Source organism: Macrotis lagotis, chromosome 6 (genome assembly GCF_037893015.1).
Source record: "Macrotis lagotis isolate mMagLag1 chromosome 6, bilby.v1.9.chrom.fasta, whole genome shotgun sequence".
NCBI lineage: Eukaryota > Metazoa > Chordata > Mammalia > Peramelemorphia > Peramelidae > Macrotis > Macrotis lagotis.
This window is the reverse complement of record NC_133663.1, coordinates 11,020,713-11,043,125: the sequence shown is the minus strand read 5'-3', so window position 1 is coordinate 11,043,125 and position 22,413 is coordinate 11,020,713. Positions and strand designations below refer to the sequence as shown.

Here is a 22,413-nt window from a genome sequence, read left to right as displayed (position 1 = left end):
GTAAAACCCAAAGATGGGCATAATTTGCCCAAGACCACACAAGTAGTAATCAGAAGAAACAAGATTCGAACCCAGGTCCACTGACTTCAAATCCAGTTTTCTTCCCATTCTACCTCTTTAGCAAAAGTCACAATTCAGTAGTACACATGTCATGGTCCTGTCCCACTCTCCCCTCCTCTCTGTTCCTACCCTCACTCCCATTCTAGCCCCAACATTTACTGTTGTTCTTTCCAGTCCCAAGAACTAATGGTGTGTTCCCCCATTTTGCCTCAACTCCTCAGGAGAATCTGCGTCTGGCACTGACTGAAGAGAAAGAGATTGCCATTCACCAGCTTAAACAAGAAAAAGAAGAATTGCTTTCAAAATATGAAACTGAGAGAGAAAATCTAAATGAAGAAATTCTCAGCCTGAAACGGGAGCGAGATGAAAGTCTTCTCCAAATGGAGCATGAAAATCAGAAGGTGAGGAATAGGCACCGCTTATAGTTGATGCAATTCTGCCCACACTTATTAGGCACCACTGTGTGCAGTCATAAGGCAGAGTAAATACAATTCATTTTAAAGTCAGGAATGTCTGGGTTCAATTCCTAAATCACAAGCTGTGTCTCTTTGAGCTCCTTTAGCTCTTTGAGTCTCAAGCAACTCTCCAAGTTCCAAAAGGTCTTGTTGTAGATCTGTGAAGGGAGTCTCCACACTGGGAATTTCAATGCAAATGAAATCACAGGTTTACATGCACACACACACACACCAGAAATTATGCAAGTAAGATATGAATTAGACACTTGGAGCAAAAGGCAAAACCCACAAATAGTACTTGCTCTTAAGGAGCTATATTCTACAATCTGTATATCTACTTATCTACTGTTTATTCTTCCATTATTTTTATATCTCAGAAAAAAACCACTATGGTTGATGGAGAAGTTCCATCACTTAGAACAGAGCCCTTCCCACCAATCCCCAATATCAATACCTAAGAACCCCCTGAGTACCGATTGCAATCATTGAGGCATGAGGTGATGAAAGCCTGCATCAGAGTGGTAGCAATATCAGAGGAGAGAAGGCGACATCTAGGAGAGATGTTGAGAAAATAGAAACAAGTCCTGGGAAATGATAGTATATTGAGGGGAAAGATGAGAAAGAAAAAGGAATCAAGACGTTGAGGTAGCCAGCTTGGATTACTGAGAGGACGGTGCTACCCTCATCAGTAAGAGTGAGGTTGAAAAGAATCAAAGGTGGGATGGCTAGGTGGGGTGGTGGATAGAGCACCAGCCCTGGAGTCAGAAGGACAGGAGTTCAAATCTGGCCTCAGACATTTAATAATTACCTAGCTGCGTGGCCTTGGGCAAGTCACTTAATCCCATTACCTTGCCAAAAACCTAAAAAAATTAAAAAAGAGAAGAATCAAAGGTTGGGGAGGGGAGTTAAGTCTAAGATGTCAATGGCAAATCCATTTTGAGATGACCAATGGGCAGTTGGAGAAACAAGATCAAGGGAGAGGTTAGGGCTAAATAGGTTTGAAAAGCATCTGTCTAGAGGCACCAATTGAATCCATAGGAGAGTTGAGATCAAGTGAAACAGAGGGAGAACATAAACAGCAATGAGAGACTTGATCCTACAGTGCTATCATCAGATGGAGAGGTCTTCCTCAGCTCACTGGTGACCAGTCATTCCCAGCCCATCTATTCTTGGTTGACGACAAAGTTTCAGTTTCTCTCTCTTCTAGTTTTGGGACCTGGGCTCTTAGTCTTTTACTCTAGATGATTATCTGCCGTTGAGGCATGTTCTCACCGCTACAAGTCTTTCCTTAAAGACACTAGATTCTTTTTCTCTTCTGAATCAAATATTTTTTCACAGATCTAGAACACTGGGACCTTCCCTTTCATCTCTTCTAGGCCCTATCTCTAAAGGAAACTGAGAAAAAGATGTTGTATGAGGAACTCATGGAAGCCCAACGAGAACTGGAGGCTGCCAAGCTGGAGGCTGACCAAGTTAAACAGCAAGCTCTGGGCCAGCAGGAGAAAGACAAGGTAAGCTCGGGCCAGGAGCTATTGTTTTCTACTCCTTGAAGATACTTATTGGATTCTGCCAAAAACCAGTCGCTCACAGAGAAAGGATGCTGATTGAAAGATGAACTAAGGGCAGGGAGAAGACCTGGAGATGGTGCTCCCACTATCCAAAGCTGTTTTTTTTCTTTATCACTCCTTGTTTCCCACATTAGTACTTAGAGTGGCAGTGTGATACAATGGTTAGATACCTGTTTTCAGAGTTAGGATGACTCTGTGCCAACAAGCAACTCCTTCTCCCCCAACCCCTACCACAAATTTTAAAAATTATGTCTTGGATTGTTTCCTGTTGTTTTCTCCCTAATTAGAACATGTGTTTGCTGAAGGCAGGGACTGTTCCATTTTTATTTCCCACACTTAATACAATGCCTAGTACATGGTAAGCATACAGAAACACCAAAAGTGCCTATGATTGGTTGATTTTTATTTATAAGCCCCTTAAAGTACTGGATCTTAGTTATACTTTTTTGCATCCTCCACGATGTCCTACAATGCTAAGAGGACACCATCATGGGGTTTAAAGGGTGGAATTCCAGCCCCCAGACACCTTTATCAGGTAAGACTGCCTCTTTGATTACTGTATAGAACCACTCAATCAGTCCAGTGAGCATGACAAGGAAATGCATTGTCTGTAGTCTGAGGCATGAATCTCTCTGACTGGATCAGGAAGAATTCTGAAATGGGTGGGGGGAGGCACCTAACGATGGGAGATTTCAATTTGAGAGATGAGGATTACAGTTCAAACTAAGCCCCCAAGGAGGCACCCCTTATTGAAGGGGGGTGGGGAAGAAAGAATTCTGCTTCCCACTTTGCCTCTATCAAAAACCTAAAAAAATAAAAAAAGAGAAGAATCAAAGGCTGGGGGGTGGGGAGTTAAGTCTAAGATGTCAATGGCAAATTCATTTTGAAATGACCAATGGGCAGTTGGAGAAACAAGATTAAGAAAGAGGTAAGGGCTAGATAAGTAGGTTTGAAAAACATCTTTACAGAGGCACTAGTTGAAGAAGAGCGAGGTTACAAGGGTGCTGGGTGCTGGCATCTAGAGGTGGAAAAGCAATGAGGGAGGACAGGGAGAACGTCCCAAAAGATTCCCACATTTGAGGAAGAGGATCACTGGTCCTCAATGTCCCTAAGGCAGCTAGATGGCACAGTGGCTAGAACAGCAACCCTAAAGTCTGAGTTCAAATCCAGCTTCAGATACTTGCTAGCTATGTGATTTTGGACAAGTCACTTGATCCTGATTGTCTCCCATCCGGGGCCCTCTCCAGTCTTCCTGATTCCTATCTGGCCACTGAACCCAGTTGGGTCCAGAGGAAAAAGTGAGGCTGGTGACTTGGCACAGCGCCCCCTCACTCAGATCCAATTCACATCCATGTCATGGCATCAGGGTGAAAACAAAGGACAAACATCATCTTTAATGTTCCCAATGGATCTTTGCTCAGCTCTATTTCTCCCTGCCTTAAGGTGGAAGTGGGTGAGATGACCCCTCGAGCAAGGATGAGTGTATAGGCTACTGGGAGTGAGGTTTATTAATATTTAGAAGAGCCCTTCTTAAACAAGTTCCTGGGGGGGGGGGTAGAATCAATGGCCTCTTGGAGTGGCTCGAGCTATGGATTTTTGTGCTGATAAAGTTCCTTCATCAGCAAAGACTTCCTGCAGCCAAGGACAAAGCAAATGTTGGGAAACTGCCCCAAGTTCCCTGTTCCTGAAGAGGTCTCCAAACACTGTTCCTAATTAGACTTCCTCTCTATTTCCACTCTCCCTATACCACCCCCCCAAAAAACCACTCTGCAAACTTTTTGGATCAAAAGAAGTTCAAAAACATTTCCATTGCCAAGCCACAGTATCCTAAACGTTGCCCATCACCAGGCAGCTTTGAGGCAGGAAAGACAACTGGTGTTTTCCGGGCCGCTCATCTCGTTAGTGGGGGCACTGTTACCCCACACGGTCTGGGGGGGCTCAGGAAGTTATTCAACACTGCTGACTCAGCAACCTCTCCTCCACCCTCTGCTGCAATGTCTCCTGAAACCAAAGCCATCAGAGTGGACCATCAGAGGGAAATGGGAGCCTCAGGTGTGGAGCAGGATTGAGCCTTATTATAGGTCCAAAGAAGTATTCTGAAAAAAACTGGAGAATGGAAGCCTCTTGAGGTCCAGGACATTTTTTTAATTTTAGTCTTTGCCTCTAGTGGACTCCTATATATGTCTATTGGACTGAATCTAATTCAGTGGAATGATGTGTTAGAAAGCTCTGGAGGAGACACACACACACACACACACACACACACACACACACACACACACACACAGACCTGAGTTTAATGGGGGGTGAATAGGAATATGCATTTATACAAATATTATTTCAATTGATCCTCATAATAATTCTGAGAGGTAAGCACTGCTACTATCTTCATCTTACAATTGAAGAAACTGAGGCATAAGCCCTGGAACAGGAGGCATGTGGGAGTGGGAGTGCTTTCATATCCTCTGGATCCATCCTTCTCTATTTACAGAAGACAACAAAGCGATATTTACTATAAAGGATTCTGTGATGAATACTCTTCACTGTATCACCTAGGTGTCTGTTGCCCACTTTTGCCTACCCCAAAGCTATGCCAACCAGGAAGCATCCTCCCTCATCAGAAGCAATACTTCTAGAGAAAAGGCCTCTTCAAGTACTTGTCAGACAAGATGCCCTTCCTTCTCTGTTGAGACAACTTCTGTTGTCAAGGACCTGAGTTCAAATCCTGCCTATGGCCTTGGGCATATCACTTAACCTCCCTGGGACTCAGTTTGCTCATTTGTGAAATGTGGGGGTTGGACTAGATGACCTCTGAGATGCTTTCTAACTCTTGGCCAAGGGTGCTTAGTCTATGTTTGTCTCCGGGCTTCAGTTTCTCCATCTATAAAATGAGATGATTGGACCAAATGACCTCCACATTTCCCTCCAGCTCTAGAACAAGAGTTCTGTGATTTGGGGATTGTCTCTAAGTTTCTTCATCTGTCTCCTCATCTGTGAAATGAAGCAGTTGGACTCAGCAGCTTGTGAGGTCCACCCTAGCCCTAACCCTCTACCATGATGCCTATGCTACCCTGCTTCTCAACTCATTGCCCTTGGTCCTAGAGAACAGAACTAGGGATGATGAGGGGAAGTTACCAACAGTCGGGAAGGAGTTGATAAGAATTCAAGGTGTTGGGGGCGGCTAGGTGGCTCAGTAGATAGAGCACTGACCCTGGAGTCAGAAGGACCTGAGTTCAAATCTGACCTCAGACACTTGATAATTACCTCGCTGTGTGGCCTTGGGCAAGCCACTTAACCCTGTTTGCCTTGCAAAAAAAAAGCTAAAAAAAAAAAGAATTAAGGTGTCCAAAAGGAGCATGGGAAGACAGTCAGCATTTTTCAACTTCAAATTGGCACAATGCTGAACCCAAAGGATAGAAAGAGGGAAGGGGGAAACATGCTCCTTCTTGTCCAGGAGCTCTCATGTAAATTGGGGAGATGACATGCAGATGAATGGGCAGATCCAAGATGCCAGTGGAGTGGATGGAAGGCTATCTGAGAGAGGAAGGCATGAGTAGCCTTCTCAGTCACCCCAAAGGGCCACAGGGCCAGATGTACACCCAAAAAGCCAAGATTGACAGAGGAGAGGGGCTTTGCTAAAGACCAAGAGCTAGGGAGTAATTGGCTAGGGTTCCAGCTCAGATCTTTGGGCTCCAAGTTCTGGATTCTTTCCAGTTCCCCACACTGGACAAACTAATCTGAAATGTCTCTGAAAAAGCAGAGTCTGGGGATAGCAACAACTTAGGTAGAAATATCACTTAGTATATAACCTACTAAGCCTTCAACATCAGATCTGCCCTAGCAAACAGTAGGTGATTAATGTCTCTTGACTGTCTGACTGACCTGGTCATTGGGTTTATCTTGTGTTCCCATGGTGTTCCCCTCTCCCCTCCCTCATGACTGATAGGTTCCTTGAGAGAAGGGACAGCCTTGGGTTTTGACTTGGTGGCTCTGCACCGACCCTGGAACATAATAGAGGCTCAGTAAATGGTGGTTGGATTGAATTGAATCAGAGAAAAAAAGGAGAGAAATAAATGTATGCATGAGATCACTGGGGTTGAAGTCACTTGAGAGATCAGTTCAAAGGAAGACACCAAACTGGTGGGGGGTGGGGAGGGAGAGAGTATAATATTCTAGAACAAACAGGCAATTAGGAAAAGGATAAAAACAAAATCCAACCCCAACAAATCTGAAAGACATTTGAATTAGAAAGACTACTTAGAAACCATAAGAGATCCCAAATAAACAGCTTCAATTCCCCACACTGTGGTAAACAAAGGCCCCCGACTTTTCTAAATACTGTTGGGCCAAGGAGAAGGAAGAGGCTACTCTCCAGTAGAGAGGCCTCCTTGTCACCTGAACAACAGGGGACTTCCTTCTTCAGCTTAACCCTTTGGGGTATCCCAGCCCAGTCCCATTCAGACCCAAAGTCTGCTTAACTCAGAGTCCTCTCACAGACATGATCTCTTTCAGTTTTCTCATTCCTTGGGAGGTAGTATGGCAAGTATGATCTACCTGTTTTACAGAGGGGGAAACTGAGGCTGGAGAGACAGTGTGATTTAGTAAATTGTACTAGACTTGGAGTCAAGAAGACTCTGATTCAATGACGATGCTTCATTAAAGTAAGATCCCAGGCAGGTCCTAGTCTCCCTAGGATGCATGACTGATGGCTCGTATGTGAAAGGCTGACTTGGGGAAGAGGTATTAGCCATCTCTGCTTAAAGTAATGAGAGGCAAACTTAGGTTGGGAAGTCAGGAAGAACTTCCCAAGGGTCAGAGCTGGCCAGAAGTGGAAGACGCTTGGGGCCTTGGAGTCTGAGATCTAAGGCTGCTAGTTAGGAGGGTTGGCAAGGCATTGCCCCTCATTGGACATCATTGCCATCTTCTGTAGATTGCAGGGACAAGACAATCTTGAAAAGCCCTTCCATTTCTACCACATCTGAGCTTGTGATTCTGACTCCATGGGTGTGATCATGAGACCAGACTGCTCCCTCACTTAGCAGAAGCTCCACTGAGTGTTGCTGACATACAAGCATACAGGAGGAACCCCAGTGGGAAGGGTCCACCCAGCCTCCACGTTCTCCTTTTCTAATACACCCTCTTCACACATTGAATTCCAACCAAAACTGCCTGCCTGCCATCTCCCACCTCCACACCTTTGCAGAGGCTGGCCCTCATGCCTAGTTTGATTTCTTTCAAATTAATCAATATTTATCCAAACACCACATTTGGAGACCCAGAAGAGTCTCTTGAAATCCTTCATTTCCTTTAAGCTTTGGCTACTGTGCCACCTCCCCAGCATCATTTCTGTAGGGCCTTCTTGCCTACCCCCCCCCACAAATGACTGTTTTCTTTGCATTAATTTGGGATGCTAGAATCATAGACTTAAGATCTGGAATGAAAATCTTACATTTTACAGATGAGGAAACTGAGGCCCAGGGTGACTATGAAACTTGCCCACTTACTACACAGGCCAGGATTTGGACACAGTATCCTAAGACCATCAGATTGCAGAAGCAGCTTCCCCTTTCCCACCCCCAGTCCCCAGCCCCTAGCCCCCTTGGCCATCAGCTCCATCTGTTCTTTCTATTATGGAGTGGATGCCCTGACTTATCTGGAGGGGAAAGGATGTTGCAATTAGGTACTGGACGCCACTGCTCAGTTTCTTCATCCAGCTTCATGCTGGGCCCGGGATCTCGTGTCCTTGGGGGAATCTGGTGTAGCCGCAACCCAGCAAATGAGTTTTTGGCACCAGAAAAAAAAAGCATAAAGAGCCAAAACAGTCTTGCCTAAGAGCCTCTGGTTTCCTGAAACCTCTCTGGTGCCCATTCTGAGTGGAATCCCCCAGCCCAGATGGCAACCTTTCAGGCTGAGGTCCATTCCCTGGGCCAAGACCCATTCTTGGCCCTGTACACTGAAGGAGAGGTCTCCCCCAGCCCCTGACATTGCCTAACTGACAACAGGATGGTGTGTAGCTTTATGTTTTTCTTTTTCTCCTTTCATCCCATTTTCCAGTTAGAGAAAATTCCATGACCAGCCTGTCTCCATTGTAACCTTCAAGAAGAAGGCTGATCAATCCTTTGGGATGGCACTGTCCCTGAGTGAAGTTTGGTTTTAGGCTTTTCTGACAGCCAGAGTTCCCATTTTCACTGACTTTGGCATTTCTTGTTGGGCTAGCAAACCACAAGTTACTCGCTAGGGGCCTCAGAGACTAAAGAGGCGTTTCTCTACAACTCCAGTTTTGAAAATGGAAATCCAAGCCCACTGAAATAGGAGGAAGGTCGTTAGAGTAAACCAAACTCAGAGGAGGGAAGAGGCAGCTTGCAGGGTCATGAGAAAGGCAGGGGCCTGCAAGGCTCAACCTCTGGAGGCTTCATGAGGCTTCATGAGCACCAACTGGCTCAGTGAGGCCTGAAATGTTTCATTCACATGGCAGATCAAGGCCTGGTCACTGAAAAGGTAAAAATTCATCAACTTTTGCAGAGAGAGGATGACTTTCCCACCAAAGATTGGAAGCATGGGCATCCATTAGACTCATTCCACTACTGGCTAACTTGGGTTTTAATTCATCTCTACCACTAATTCTCTGAGGGACTGTGGGCAAGTCACTTCAGCTGGCCAGGTCTCAGGTTCCTCAGGAGATACTCATCTAAGTCACTTCCAAAACCCTTTTCAGTGGTGGGATCATAGACAAGGCTGAAGAGAGACTGAGATTCTGTGATTCTCCATCCTAAAAGCTTGGGACATTGAGTCTCAAAGCCAAGGCTGACCCTCAGTTGAACTGACAAACATCAATCCCATCAGTCCTCTTAAGACCTCCCTGTTTCTCCAGAATATTTCCCCCCTCACACTTAGCTCTTTTATTTTTAATTTATGAACTTAAACAAGCCTTCCCCTTCCAAAGCATAAAAAACTAATTGCACATGACCACTTTTCTACCAAGACCTTATATGGGCACCATTGCTCCCTCCCCATTTTCCAGCTTTTCTTTCCATGCTTTTTCCCCTATTAGAATATAAACTCCTCGAGGACAGGGACCTTTCTCTTTGGTTCTATTTGTATTCAGAGCTGTCTGAAGGGTGTCTAGAATATAGTAGGTATATGCTTGATCTTTACCTGTCTAAATCAACACTATTTCAGGCATTTTTATTCAATGAAGCTGATTAGATGCTCCATGTGTGGGGATACTGTATGGGAATGTTTAGAAAAGATATGTTCTGCCTTATGGAGTTTCTAGACTAAAGGAAGAGAGGATATATGCACAATTAATTCTAATATTAAGAAAATACACAAAAGGAGTAAAGTGTTGTGAGAACCTGGAGAGAAAAAGCTAATATTTGTTATTATTTCTGTTCGGTCCTTCTTTTAGTCATGTCCAATTCTTCATGACGTTATTTGGGCATTTCTCGGCATAGAGCTAACAGAAGTAAAAATCAGAAAGATGTTTCTCCCTGATTCCAGGATCAGCATTCTTTCCATTGTTCCCTCGCTACCCTAAAAGTTATCATAGATGAGGGCAGATAAGGCTTCCCCAATATAGTGATATTTGAGCTAGGCTTTCAAGGAGAAAGGCACATTGAACAGAGAAATTGGGCAGAGACATAGGCATTGTAGGCAGGAGGAAACTCCAGTGTGAACAAACAAATGGATATGGAGAAATGAAGAGAAAGTAAAGAAGAAACAATCAGTGGTCAAGTTAGCTGGACAATAATTGACCTTTCCATAGTAATTTAAAGCTTGCAAAACTCTTCACAGAGATGATCTCATCAGAACTTCGAAAAGTCCCTGGGTGGTGGGTCCTTTAGGTATGGTTGTGTTCATTTTATAGAAGAGAAAACTGAGGCTCAGAGAGGTTGCATGACCTACCTATGGTCACACAACTAAGAAGTTCCAATTCTAGAGATGGAATTTGAACCCAAGACCAGCACTCTATTTCTGGAAGTTAAGGCACATGAAGGAGAATGATATGACAAGGAAGAAGGAAGAAGAGGGTGGCACCAGTATGTGGAGGACTATAGACTCTGGATGTTACCTGGGAAGCAATAGGGAGTTTTTGAAAGGCCGTGAGGATAAGAATGACCTTACCAGGTCAGTACCTGGGGGAAATTGTCCTAGTTTGTATGAGGGAGGGAGAGTCTTAAGTCCAGACCTGGAAAGAAACTTAGAGTCAATCAGAGTCCAAGTCAATCATTGGATAGATGAGGAGATAGAGAAGCCTAGAGAGACTAAGTATTTACCCAAGAAAGAGAATCTTGGAGGCAGGACTGGATCCCAAGTCTCCTGACCCTAAAACCTAGGCCCTTTCCATCATACTATTTGGAGAATGAGTTGAAATGGGGAGAATCTGAAGACAGGAAGATTTGTCAGACTGCAGAGAGACACAAATGTCATAATCTCTACCCTCAAAGTGTTTGATGCAGGATCTCCTAGATTTAATACTTTAGATTGTACTACCAAACTGCAGCTAGATGGCACTGCAGTGGATAAAGCACTGGGCCTGGAGTTAGGAAGACTCTTCTCCCCAAGTTCAAATCTGACTTCAGACATTTACAGATGTGTGACCTGGGCAAGTCACTTCATCCTATCCACTTCAGTTTTCTCATCTATAAAATAGCTGGAGAAGGAAAAGGCAAACCACTTCAGCATCTCTGCCAAGAAAACCCCAAAGGAGGTCATAAAGAGTCAACCAGGACTGAACAACACCGATCAAACAAGTTAGCCCCAATTGTGTATAATGGAGTCACTATAAAATTAGTGCTTGATAAATTATGACATCATGTCGAATAGTGCTCCAAAGTTTAGTTTTTCTTCAAATAAGAAGCATTGTTCTATTCAAAGTCCAAAGATTTGTCACATCCTAGAATTCATCAGAGCTAGAAGGGACTTTGGAGGCCATTTGTTCTAACCCCTCATTTTACAGATAATGAAACTAAGAAGAGTTTAGGGTCTTGGCAAGGCTCACACTGTTCACGAGTAGCCACTCTGGCACATTGCTTTTCCAATAGTACCATTTTAGGATTGAACTCTTCCATCTTGGGCAGCTGGAGGGAGAGGCCACATTCAATTCAGTTCTGCCCATCAAATGTTCAGTAAGCGCCCACTGTGTACCAGATACTGTGCTAGTGATGGCAAAACAAAGACAAAAGTGAAAGCAGATCCTGAATTTCCATTCTCCTTGGGTGAAGCAACAGTTCCATGGTAGCCAAGGCAGGGTTGAGTGGTATTCTGGAACCATGCTGACTAGAGAAAGGCCAGATAAATTTAAGGTTGTTGTCTTCCCCAGGTCAGCTATGCCTCACTCCAAAACTGGACTGATTATCTGCTCCCAATTACAGCAAACATGTTTCATGTCTGCCTGAAGAAAAATCATTAGGTTTGGGTCCTAAACCTTTCACATACTGTTCACTTAGCAACTATTAGAAAGTTTTCCCTTAGAGTGAGCCAAAATTCTGCCTCTTGGCAGCTCCCACCTGATTTTGCCCCCAAGGACTCTCAGAAAATGTCTACTTCTACTCTCATATTAAGGTATGTCTCAGTCACATGCTGCTGGGGTGCCCTCTGTGCCTCAGTTCCTTCATCTGTAAAATAAATGAACTGGTCTCTGAGATCCCATCTAGCTCTAGGATCTGGCATCTTGGAATCTTAACTCTTCAAATATTTGAGAATAAATGTCATTTATATCCCCAGAATGTCTTCCTTCACCTAGACTGAACAGCCTTCCATTTTTTTTAACTGATTCTAGTTAAGTCAGATTTAGGCAATCCCGCCTTCTCGTTGCCCATCATTGGATGCTCTGCTCTTGAAAATCTCCTCACTAAAATTTGGCCTCCAGAACTGAACCTGATACTCTGAATGTTATCTGACCAGGGAAGGGGTGAAGAAACTAGTCACTCACTCCCAGATACTCTGCTTCTAGAAAAGATCAAATCAACTTCTTTTGGGCTGTTGTGACATCATCTTGCCTTGTGTTGACCCAGTCTACTAAGACCCAGGTCCTTTTCACATGAGGAGACCTAGGACTGTCTCATCTTGTTCTTGAATAGCTGATGTTTTGAAGCCAAGTGGTATGCCTTTATATTATTCATTCTCATTATATTTAATGTTGTTAGATTTTGAGGTCTATTTTAATCCCAGTTTTGTCATCTAAAGCATGTTATCTCCCCCAGTGTTGTGTCATTAGCCAATTTCATAAGTATGCTATCCCTGCCTTGATTCAGATCAGCATAAAAATGTTGAACAGAATAGGCCAAGGCCAGAGCCACTAGTTGGCTTGAAGTTTCTACTTGAAGTTTCTCTCCAAGCTGACATCCCCATCAATCTCCATTCTTTAGGTTCAAGCACTCAGCCAGGTTTGAGTCCATATAATAGAACTGTCATCCAACCCACATCTCTCCATCCCTAAGAATGGCATCAAACTTTGGTCCAATGGTTTCCCAGAATGTAGGCTCACTGTATCCATGGCATTCCTCTGATCTTTCCATCTAGGAACCATGTCAAAGAAGGAAAAGAGAAGAGACTGACCTGACCTATCTTTGGAGAACCCATGCTGGCTCTCAGTGATCACCTCTGGTCTTTTTAAATAATCACAAATCACCCTTTAGAAAATAGTCTATAGATTTACCAAGAACCAAAATCAAAAATCACAAACCTATTGTTGAAAAATCCACCTTCTTCCCCTTTTTTAAAAAAGTGATTTTTTTTTATCCTTTCAAGTCCTTCAAAAACTATCTTACTCACCACAGTACAACAGGATTCCTGTTTGTGAATGATTTCAGTCCTTTGGGAGGTTGCCTATCCAGGCTTCAAGTCTTGAATCTTTTGAAGCCAATCTCTCCATCTCATCTATCATCACAGAATCACAGAACTTCTGAGTAGGAAATACTCAGTGATCACCTAAGGCAACTGATACCTGAGAAAGCTTCCCTTCTATAATAGTCCAGCACATGAAGAAAGGGAGCCTACTACTTCTAGAGGCAATCTCTTCTATGCTGAGAGTTTATAATCTATCCTGAGTATAAGAATTTGGTAATTCTTATACTCATAACTTGAAGGAGGAGGAGGAAGAGAAGGAAGGAGGAGGAGGAAAAAGGAGAAGAAGGAGGAGGAGGAGGAGGAGGAGAAAAGGTGGGGGGGAGGGAAAAAGGGGGGGGAGGAGAAAAAAAGAAGCAGAAAAACAAGAACAAGATTTACTATTTGTCAGACATAATGCTTAGCTCTTTAAATTTAATCTCTTGTTTGATCCTCACAACAGCCTAGAGAGGTGGGTGCTATTGTTACCCCAGTTGAGGAAACTGAGGCTGACAGAGTTAATTGACTTGTTCACGGTCACAGAACTAGGAAGTATCTGAGGTCAAATTTGAACTCAGGTCTTCCTGATTCTATCCAATTAATTAATCCAAATTACAGATGATGAAACTAAGAAGAGTTTAGGGTCTTGGGAAGGCTCACACTGTTCACAAGTGTCCATAAACCTCCCCATCCTAAATGGCTCTCATCCAAGTCCTCCCATAAGTTTACCATATGTGTTTCCCCCACATGCTAAAGACCTTCCTCCTTTTCTCCTGAGGATAATTTTACTCAATGTGCCTGCTGACAGCATCTACCCAATGTTGCTTGTTCTGCCTTCTAGGGCCAAACCGAGCAAGTTTAATTAGCATCCACACAATAGCTTTGACACAAATAAAGACAGCTCTCTTCTGTGTCTTCTCTGCTCCAGATCTTTCCTTCATGTGTCACAAACTCAAAACTCTTTTCCAATTCCAGTTGTCCTCTTCTGAACCCCCTCCAGCTTAAGAATTTCCTTCCAAAACTGAGAACACTCAGAACCAAATGCAAACCTCCAGGGGTAATATGACTTGGTTAAGGACAGAGGGATTTAATCTTGGGCACTTTTAATCTAACTCAAGATTAGATGATCATTACAAACTTTCCAATCCTACCAGGCTTTTGAGTTTCAATTCAGTCTTAACTCTTATGGTTCTGCCTTACCCAACCAAGCCAATAAGAATTTTCTTAAGTATTTGTTAGTGCCTGTGTTAAACACTGGAAATATAATTACAAGCAAAAAAAAAAAAAGACAGTCCCTGCCCGCAAGAAGCTTACATTCTGATGGAGGAAGACCACAGCCTGTGAAGTCCAGGTCTGATGATGAATGGTAGAGGAAACTAAAGCAAAATGATAATGGATTTGCCTTGACTTTCATATGTTGATTTTTGTTGTTATTGCTGTAGTTTCTTAATCACTTCACCATCTTCTGAAAGTAGAAGTCCTAGCCTTTCTTGATTGATCCCTCTTATTTCCAAAACAGTTACAAATCCCCAAACATCTCTTGGCACGTTCAGCTCCTCCAGAGATTTAGCATGGCTGGCATTGGTCCTTCTAGACTCTACTACCCTTTTTTGTTCATTCCCTATTACCTGGGCTTGTTTCCATCTTTCATCTGTATGTTTTAAGAGACTTAGTGGGTTTATGAGTTCCCTATGTATCCACATCTCCTACAATGGGTTTCCTCTCTTCCCCCTGAGGGGAATCAATTCTGGTTTTGTTGACAGAATTTTGTAGATAAGATCTTCACAGTCCATCTGAGCTAGCTTCCCCCTAAGGTACAGGATCCTATGTATTCTATTTCTGAATTTCCTCAGAATGAATCTCCCATTCCCAGAGTGTTATTCTAGCAAGAACATACCCCAAAGGAATAACATCCTGTCCTTCCAGAACCTGTCCAATTGATTCCATCTTTCGCCAGCAACCTAACATAAGTTTGTCACCTCCTCATGTTGGATCCAGGCCTGAGTTTCACTCTTGCCCAGCTGAGCTGATTGAGAATTGAATTTTAGCCTCCATAGGCACCAAAAAAATTCTTCTTTCCTGTCCAAAAGACATAGGTGCTTGAGCGTCACAAAAAAAATATATAGTTAGAGAGAACCAAGATCTAGTGAGATGTCTAAGGGGAAAATGAGAATATGAAATTTAGTGAAGATAAAAATTGAACATTAGGGAACATGTCTCCACAAAAAAGGTCAATTAGTCTGGAATAAACTTCCAAACACTGAGCTGGAATCTCAGTTGTTGGGAGTTATTCATACTTGGTCTAGACAATCCACGGGGAATTGTTCTGCAGGGAGTGATGCTTCATTGGCAAAGGGGGTAGGGAGGAAGGGAAGGGGGCCTGAATGACTTAATGGGTCATGTTCCATCTCTACCTTTTATGATTTTTTGAATTCCAGTCAGTTCCATTAGAAAAGCAGGATGGAAATCTGAGATTAACAAAAGACAATGAATGAAATTAACCACTTTGCCCTTCTTTTCAATCCTGGAAGACTTGACTCACATGGCCCATGGCCAACGCTCTCTGCTCACATGGACTCAGATTCGATCTTTAGGTTTTATCGATAATGAAATACTTTCAATATGCCTCAAGCTCCCACTCTGATGGTATAACCCATAATATTTCAGTTCAATAAAACAAATATTTATGACCCACCTGCTTTGGGCAATAAATCAATCCACAACAAGCATTTATTAAGGGCCTCCTCTGTGCCCTAAGCTGGCAATATAAATACAATGAGTAGAACAATCCCTTCTCACAAAGAGCTTACATTTTAAAAGGGGGAAAAATAAGTGTAGAGTAAATATAAAAAAATTAATATAAGGTGGTTGGAGGGGAGGAAGCTGTTAAGGTGGGAGAGAAGACTGCATGTAGACAGTAGAGCTGGAGTTGAGTTGGGAAGGAAGAGGAACAGGAGGAAGGAAGGGAGGGCGTTCCAGTCCAAAGGCATGGAGGTGGGAGACAGTATCATGTGTGAAGAATAAGAAGAAGACCAGTTTGGCTAGATGATCCAGGGAAAGAAAAAGCAAGGTGTCCAGTGAGGGGCTGGTACTGAGGGAACATCCATACTGGATGAGTTGGCATCTTCTCAATTTTTCAATTCCTCCAACTATTCGATGCCTGATCTTCCTAAAGGACCCTCACCACTGTCTTCCAGTGCAATGAGGTTGTACAAGCAGTCCCCCCATGAGTCTGATATCACACACACACACACACACACACACACACACACACACACACACACAAAATCAGCTGATAGGTTTCCCACTGGTTCCATTTTCCCCTCATGACTTTGACCCCTTTTCCCTCTACTTCTTCATATTATTTCATTTGTAATGGGTGGCTATCTCCTTATGCCCATCTTCCTCCTTTCCTTGATTCTCAGGCTTGGAGTCAGGAAACCCTGAATCAAAACCTCTTCCAGAAACTTCCTAGCTGTGTGACTGTGGGCAAATCACTTCATCTCTGTCTGCCTTAGTTTCCTTTTCTGCACTTACATACCAAGAGATTTGTGAAGACAATCAGGCAGTGAACAGTGGTAGTAAGCCTTTACTTTGTATAAGACATCAGGCCAAGGACTGGGAATGAAGATACAAAAAAAAAGACAATTCTTGTCCTCAAAGAGTCACATTCTAATGGGGAAAGACAGAATATAAAAGGGGGCAAAACCACTAGACTTCTAATTCTGCCTAAAATGTCAAAAGGTGGGCCTGCAGTATAAGGAGAACAGTAATGTGAATAGAGGTGAATGAAAAGCTGTTTATTGAAGGAAGGAATGGAGGACTGGGTCCAAACAGACCCATCATCAGATAGTTGGGAGGGCAAGCCTGTATAGGGTGAATGCTATGGGAAAGCAGGGTGTTGTAGTTTCCATGGGGACCAAAGAGTCATTTGGGGAATTTATGGAGGTTAAAATGCAATACTCAACGAGGTTCAACTGGGCAAGAGGGAAACCCAGACCTGGATCCAATACTCCAGTCTTTTGTTTTAATTTTGGGGGATTCTGGTCAGTTAGGGATTGGGTTGGTTAGGTAGGAGAGCAATTTCACTTGCACTGGTCAAAGAAAAATCTCTTTCCCTCAAAGACTATGGGAGATTGATTAGACTGTCATCTCTGAACAATGAAGAAACAGAGTGTTGCTAACCCTACATGAGGCTTGGAGGGTTTCTAGCTATTGTTTCTAAAGACACATCATGACGGGAAAAGAGGTTTCTAGTTGCAAAAGGGATAGGGGCATCATAAAGGGTTTATGAGAATTGGATAATGTACCAGTCTTTGGTGGCTGCTTCCTTCTGAGGACAGTGCATGCAGGAAGGTCAGTTGTGGCTTGGAGATAGGAAGGAAACAGCAGTTAGAATTTTGATATGAGATAGTCATTTTGTAATGGTATTATGTGAACGGGCCTAGAGAGCCTTTGGACAGGGTGACTATGGGTCTAGAGAGGCCAGTAGTCTCAGAGGGCTGACTATCGATAGGTCAGAGCTGTCCTGGTTTCAGGAGAAAGAAATGTGTAAAGAGAGAAGAGGTGATGTTTCTAATGACAATAGTCATGGAAGAAGAGGCCAGGAAATAGAAAAGGTATCGAGCATTTTGACAAGGTGGGGGTGGAGGTGGTAGAGGATATCAGAATAAAGAAGTGAGGGTGATCTATAAAATGTGATTCCAGTTTTAGCTAGTTCCTGAGGAATCTGTGTCTGTTGGTTCACAGGAAGTTTGCTAGGGAGATGCCCTGTTACTGTACCAATTTGTCACCATGGGTGTTACACAGAGTCCCCAGAGCATAGCTAGCAGAAGATCAGATTAAGAAAATGAATTGTATCATTAGCAACCAGGGGAAAAAAGAGGATGTGAAAAGAGGAAGTAGAGTAAAGGAGTACCCAGGAGGACAAGACCAGAGGGCATCCTCAAGGCTTGTATCCATGGCTTTGCAGAACAAAGGAGATGACAGACAAGAACAAAAATGCCAAGATCCCTTAGTGAAGGTCATCAAGGTACCCTTTTACTCTTGAAGAGAAAGCAAATATCTTCAACTTGTAATCTTTTCCCATGGCACATTCAGTTCAGAGTTCAACTAATGGGAGTTGATAATATGTATATACCAACAGTAGAATGGAAAAATAACATTAGCCATATAATTGGGAAGTGTGGAGAGTAAAACGGTATTCCTTGATGATGGTAGTTGATCATAGAATCAATGTTGATAATGGGATCAATGTATCTAGCATATGTCATAAGGTGGTTATTCAATCCGGGCAGCATTGGTCTTCTCAGTATGTAGGGGGATTCTGCAGGGTACCAGGGACTATTGTGTATTCACCCATGGCTTTCATTGGCTACTCACTCTGATTGGGAAATCTGCTAAAGAGAGAAGAAGCTGAGACACGATTAAAACAAAATCAAATTAGTCCTTGATACAGTAGCATCGAACATCCTTAGCTCTGTTTGATGTTATTAAGCATCATTTAACAGTCATCCATACAGCCATGACACCGGAATAACCAGGTGGGAAATACTCCTTTTCAAAGGAGTACAATGGGGAAACTGAGTCAGAAGGAACCTGTCTTGGACTGTGTCAAAAAATCATCCTTTCAGCCTATTTCTAGAGACATCCACCTGTAAGAGTTTCAGTTCCCATTTCCTCTGAATAGCTTGTGACATTAGCTCGTAGATGTATTTCCAAATGGTACCTTACTAACGTATTGGTCCATCAGACAATAGTACATAAACTCAAACCTTAGAATAAAATTTATCCTAATCCCAAGGTCTTTTACCCCAAATAGCAAACTCCACCAGTTACAGCCTAAGGCTAGATATAGCTGTTTTCTCTTATAGGTTTGCTATAGGCAATCAAAGTTTACACAGTTCAAATATGCATAAGAAATTTCACTTAAAATTTCTCCCTTGCTTTTTTTTTCTCCTGCCATTTTAATTTGTCCCAGTATAAAGACAAAATCATTACCAATCATTCTGGATTAGAAAGGAACTAGCATGTCTGCAACAAGTCGGGTTCATAGTTTAGAAATTCCATGACTAAAGTTAGTTAATTGACCTTGCCCATACTGAATCCGCAGGGACCTCAGAGAAAGGAGCTGGGCTTGTCTGTCCTGTGATGCATTTTTTGGCCTTTAGGTTTCAATATTATAATAGGAGGTCAAACAATTTACATTTTCATAGGTGATAACAATTATTTGAAATATAACTTCCTCAACTTTATGCAAAGGCTGAAAAAGCAATTTTTCTCTGGGGGAACAAAACCTTAGAAGGAAAGAGGAAGGACTGAGGTCCAAACTCGAGCAAGGAATGGGAAGAGAGACTATTCCCTTTCAAGATGGCAATTTCCAGGTAAATTTTACCTGCTGGCTCCAAGCAATTTTGGTCAAGGATGACTGAGCCTCCCATCCCCTAGCTATAAAGCAGTGGAAAGGAGGAAGTAAGAAGAAAGCTAGGAGCAGGAAGCTTCTGGAAGGGAGGAGGATTCTCAAATGTAGAAATTTTTCTCTAGTTGAAGGATGACTATTTGATTTATTGACCTGTTTCAGGTTCATTTCTCCTGACTTTCTAAACTGAATTAGGGCCAGGCAGTGTAAAAAGAGACCACACATTTCTTCCTCGAATTCTGTCCCACAAATTTTCCCAGGTCTTTAGGAGACAACCCCAGGGGGTTCAGCATTGGTGCAAGGAGGGTACAATCCAGATACTGGGAGGTCAGGAGTTTTCAGACAAGCGGGGCAGAGACAACAGGGGAGTTAGGAAATGTATGTAGTTAGGGAATTTAGACTCATTTGGGGAAGAGTCAGGTGGATGAAGGAGGAAAATTTGAGAGACAGAACAGGAGTCACAAAGGGAAGGGGCATTGTGTTCAAAAACCAGGTGGACATATGGGATTCCATTCCACTTGCCTTATTTATTTATTTTTTTAGGTTTTGGGGGTTTTTGCAAAGCAGTGGGGTTAAGTGGCTTGCCCAAGACCACACAGCTAGGTAATTAGTAAGTGTCTGAGGCCGGATTTGAACCCAGGTACTCCTGACTTCAGGGCCAGTGCTCTACCCACTGCGCCACCCACTTGCCTTACTTCTAACACAAATTATTCAGATTGGAGAGGGTGTTGGGGAATTTGGGGAATTCAAGATCCCTATGTAGTATTAGGAGAGGTAAGGATCAATAGAGTAGCCCAGAAGCTATGACTAAGACCCACACAGGGGGTGTCACCAGGGTGTTCCAGTTTAAACAGAGAAAGAAATGGGCATCCCAGTTCCATTTCTCTGTTTTGAGGTAAGTCCCCACCTAGATAGGATTTCAAAAAGGAATGCCCTGGGTATCCTAGCAAGGAGGAAGGAGGAATGCCCAAGACGGAGTCTTACCTCTCAAATTAGCCTCATCTTCTGAAGTGGCTAGGGTGTAGTAATTGTCCTTAAATACCAGGGGCTTGATAGGTTCAGGAGAGGGTTGCAAGGTTCCTTCTGTCAAGATCAGGGAGCTAGCCTGAGCATGCTGCTGCAGCTCACTGCTTCCCTGGTTGCAAGTCTTCAAGATTCCTTGGTATTCCTCTTCTGGTTTTTGGCACCAAATGAAAGATCAAAAGATGAGGCTACAGTGTAAGGAGGAAAGAAATAGAGATGAATGGAGGGAGTTGTAAAACTATTTATTGAAGTAAGGAATAGCAGGCTGGGTCCAAACAGACTCCAGCACCAGGGGGTTAAGAGAACATGCCTTTTATAGGGTGAGTGCCATAAGAAAGAAAGGTGTTGTGGTTTCCATGGGATTGAGTTGTTTGAATTTTTATGTGGGCTTAAGAGACATTTGGGTTTTCTATGGAGGTTAAGATCCATTTTCTCAGGAAATAATACTCAATGGGGCTCAACTGGGCAAGAGAGAAATCCAGGGCTAGATTCAACACTACCCTAGATCCAACAATATTCCAGTTCTCATGGCCATACATCATCAAAGGACCCAAAAATGAAATAAAGAAATATGACACAACCTTTGTCCTTGAGAGGTTATCCTCCCTTTCCCCACCCACAGGTAAAGGTAAACAGAGGAAAGAAAGAAAGATGGATAGATAGAATTACTTACATAGGTTCTTAGTTCTCCATGAGGTCCATAATGTCAGTGAAGTGAGACCATGACAAGCACATGAAGTGGATTGGAGTTGGGGGGAGGGGCGCTGTGCTGTGTCCCCAGCCTCCCTTTCTCCTCCAGAGCCCTCTGGGTCCAGTGGGCAGATAGGAATCATGACAGCTGAAGAAGACTCTCAGGATGAAAAGAGTATAACAAAAGAAGCTGAATCAACTGGAAGTCTCAGAGGAGGAGTTAGTCAGAATTGCTTTAAAGGGAAAAGTATGAGAGAGTGGCATGAGAGATGGCAGGTCATGATATAATAGAGGGAGATAAGTCCAACTAAAGTCAACACTACAAACCTTAAAAATATAGGGTTGAAATGGAATGACAGAAACTATAGGTTGGGCATGTCATATTATTCTCTAGGATTTACCTAGAGGTGGAGGCCATGCTGATGATGACCACAATGAAGGGAGCATTTATCCAAAAAGAAAGGATAAGAGAATATCATTTACCTCCTCAGAGGCTGGTCTATAAAGGTTGTACAATATTAAATTCCCCTATTGCTCCTCAAAGACTCCCATCCTTAAACACCATTCTCTGATGAATGGTTATTTCTTCCTGGACTTAAAGTATCCTAAGTTGCAGGACAAGTTTTCACTTTGTCTTCCTGAGCACGTAACTAAATAGTGGAAAATATCTACTGAGTTTGGCTTTTTACCCAGGGGTAAAAGTGACTGTGAAGTGAAGCTGAGTTTGAAATACTTAGGAAACACTCTCAGCACAGTCAACTGGAAATTCCAGGAGGAACAAGTAAGGGTTATTTTAAAATGAAAAAGATTGATCGTGATTGAGATCAGAATTCTTGAAGTGAAAAAATGCACAGTAGCTCTGGAGTTGGAATGCTCAGGATTTTTATTTCCCAAATCTTCAAAGTTCACAGATGAAACTTTTTTGTTCCAGGAGGGACATTGAGCAAGTTGTAAGTTCCTTGAGGAGAGGGCAAATAACAAAGGGTTAGGCAAGATTGCCCAAGGGAAAGGAAGAAAGGAAAGGGGAGCCATAAAGAGCTGGCTGGCTTACAATGCAGTGAGTTTGGCCACATGGATCAAAGGTCATAGTTCTCCAGTGGCCTAGGTTGGAAGCAAGTGGTTCTAGCTTAAAGAGTGGCCATCCTGCAAATAAGAGAACAAGAAAGAAAAAGAACTCTCTTCTGGGAGACCTTAAGAGAGTTAAATACATTTTCAGAGTAGGTTGAACTAGGGTGGTATTTGCGGTATACTTTAGCACCTGGCTCCACCTATTTTCCAATACATAAGCTATGGGGGCAACTCTCCAAGGAGTGACCAAGATGTACTCATTGAACATAGGTGGTGTTAACTTAGTCTTTTCTTCCCCAAAGGA

General features: G+C 43.0%; 1 protein-coding gene across 3 annotated transcripts in view; it reads left to right on the top strand.

Moving 5' to 3' along the window:
* CROCC2 (ciliary rootlet coiled-coil, rootletin family member 2) overlaps nt 1-22,413 on the top strand; it is a 165,602-nt gene that overhangs the window by 87,216 nt on the left and 55,973 nt on the right. For all 3 annotated transcript variants that reach the window (XM_074190729.1, XM_074190727.1, XM_074190728.1), the window contains 2 exons: nt 282-461; nt 1,892-2,026. In XM_074190729.1, the coding sequence (XP_074046830.1) occupies nt 282-461; nt 1,892-2,026 (315 nt within the window). The remainder of the gene's footprint in view (nt 1-281; nt 462-1,891; nt 2,027-22,413) is intronic.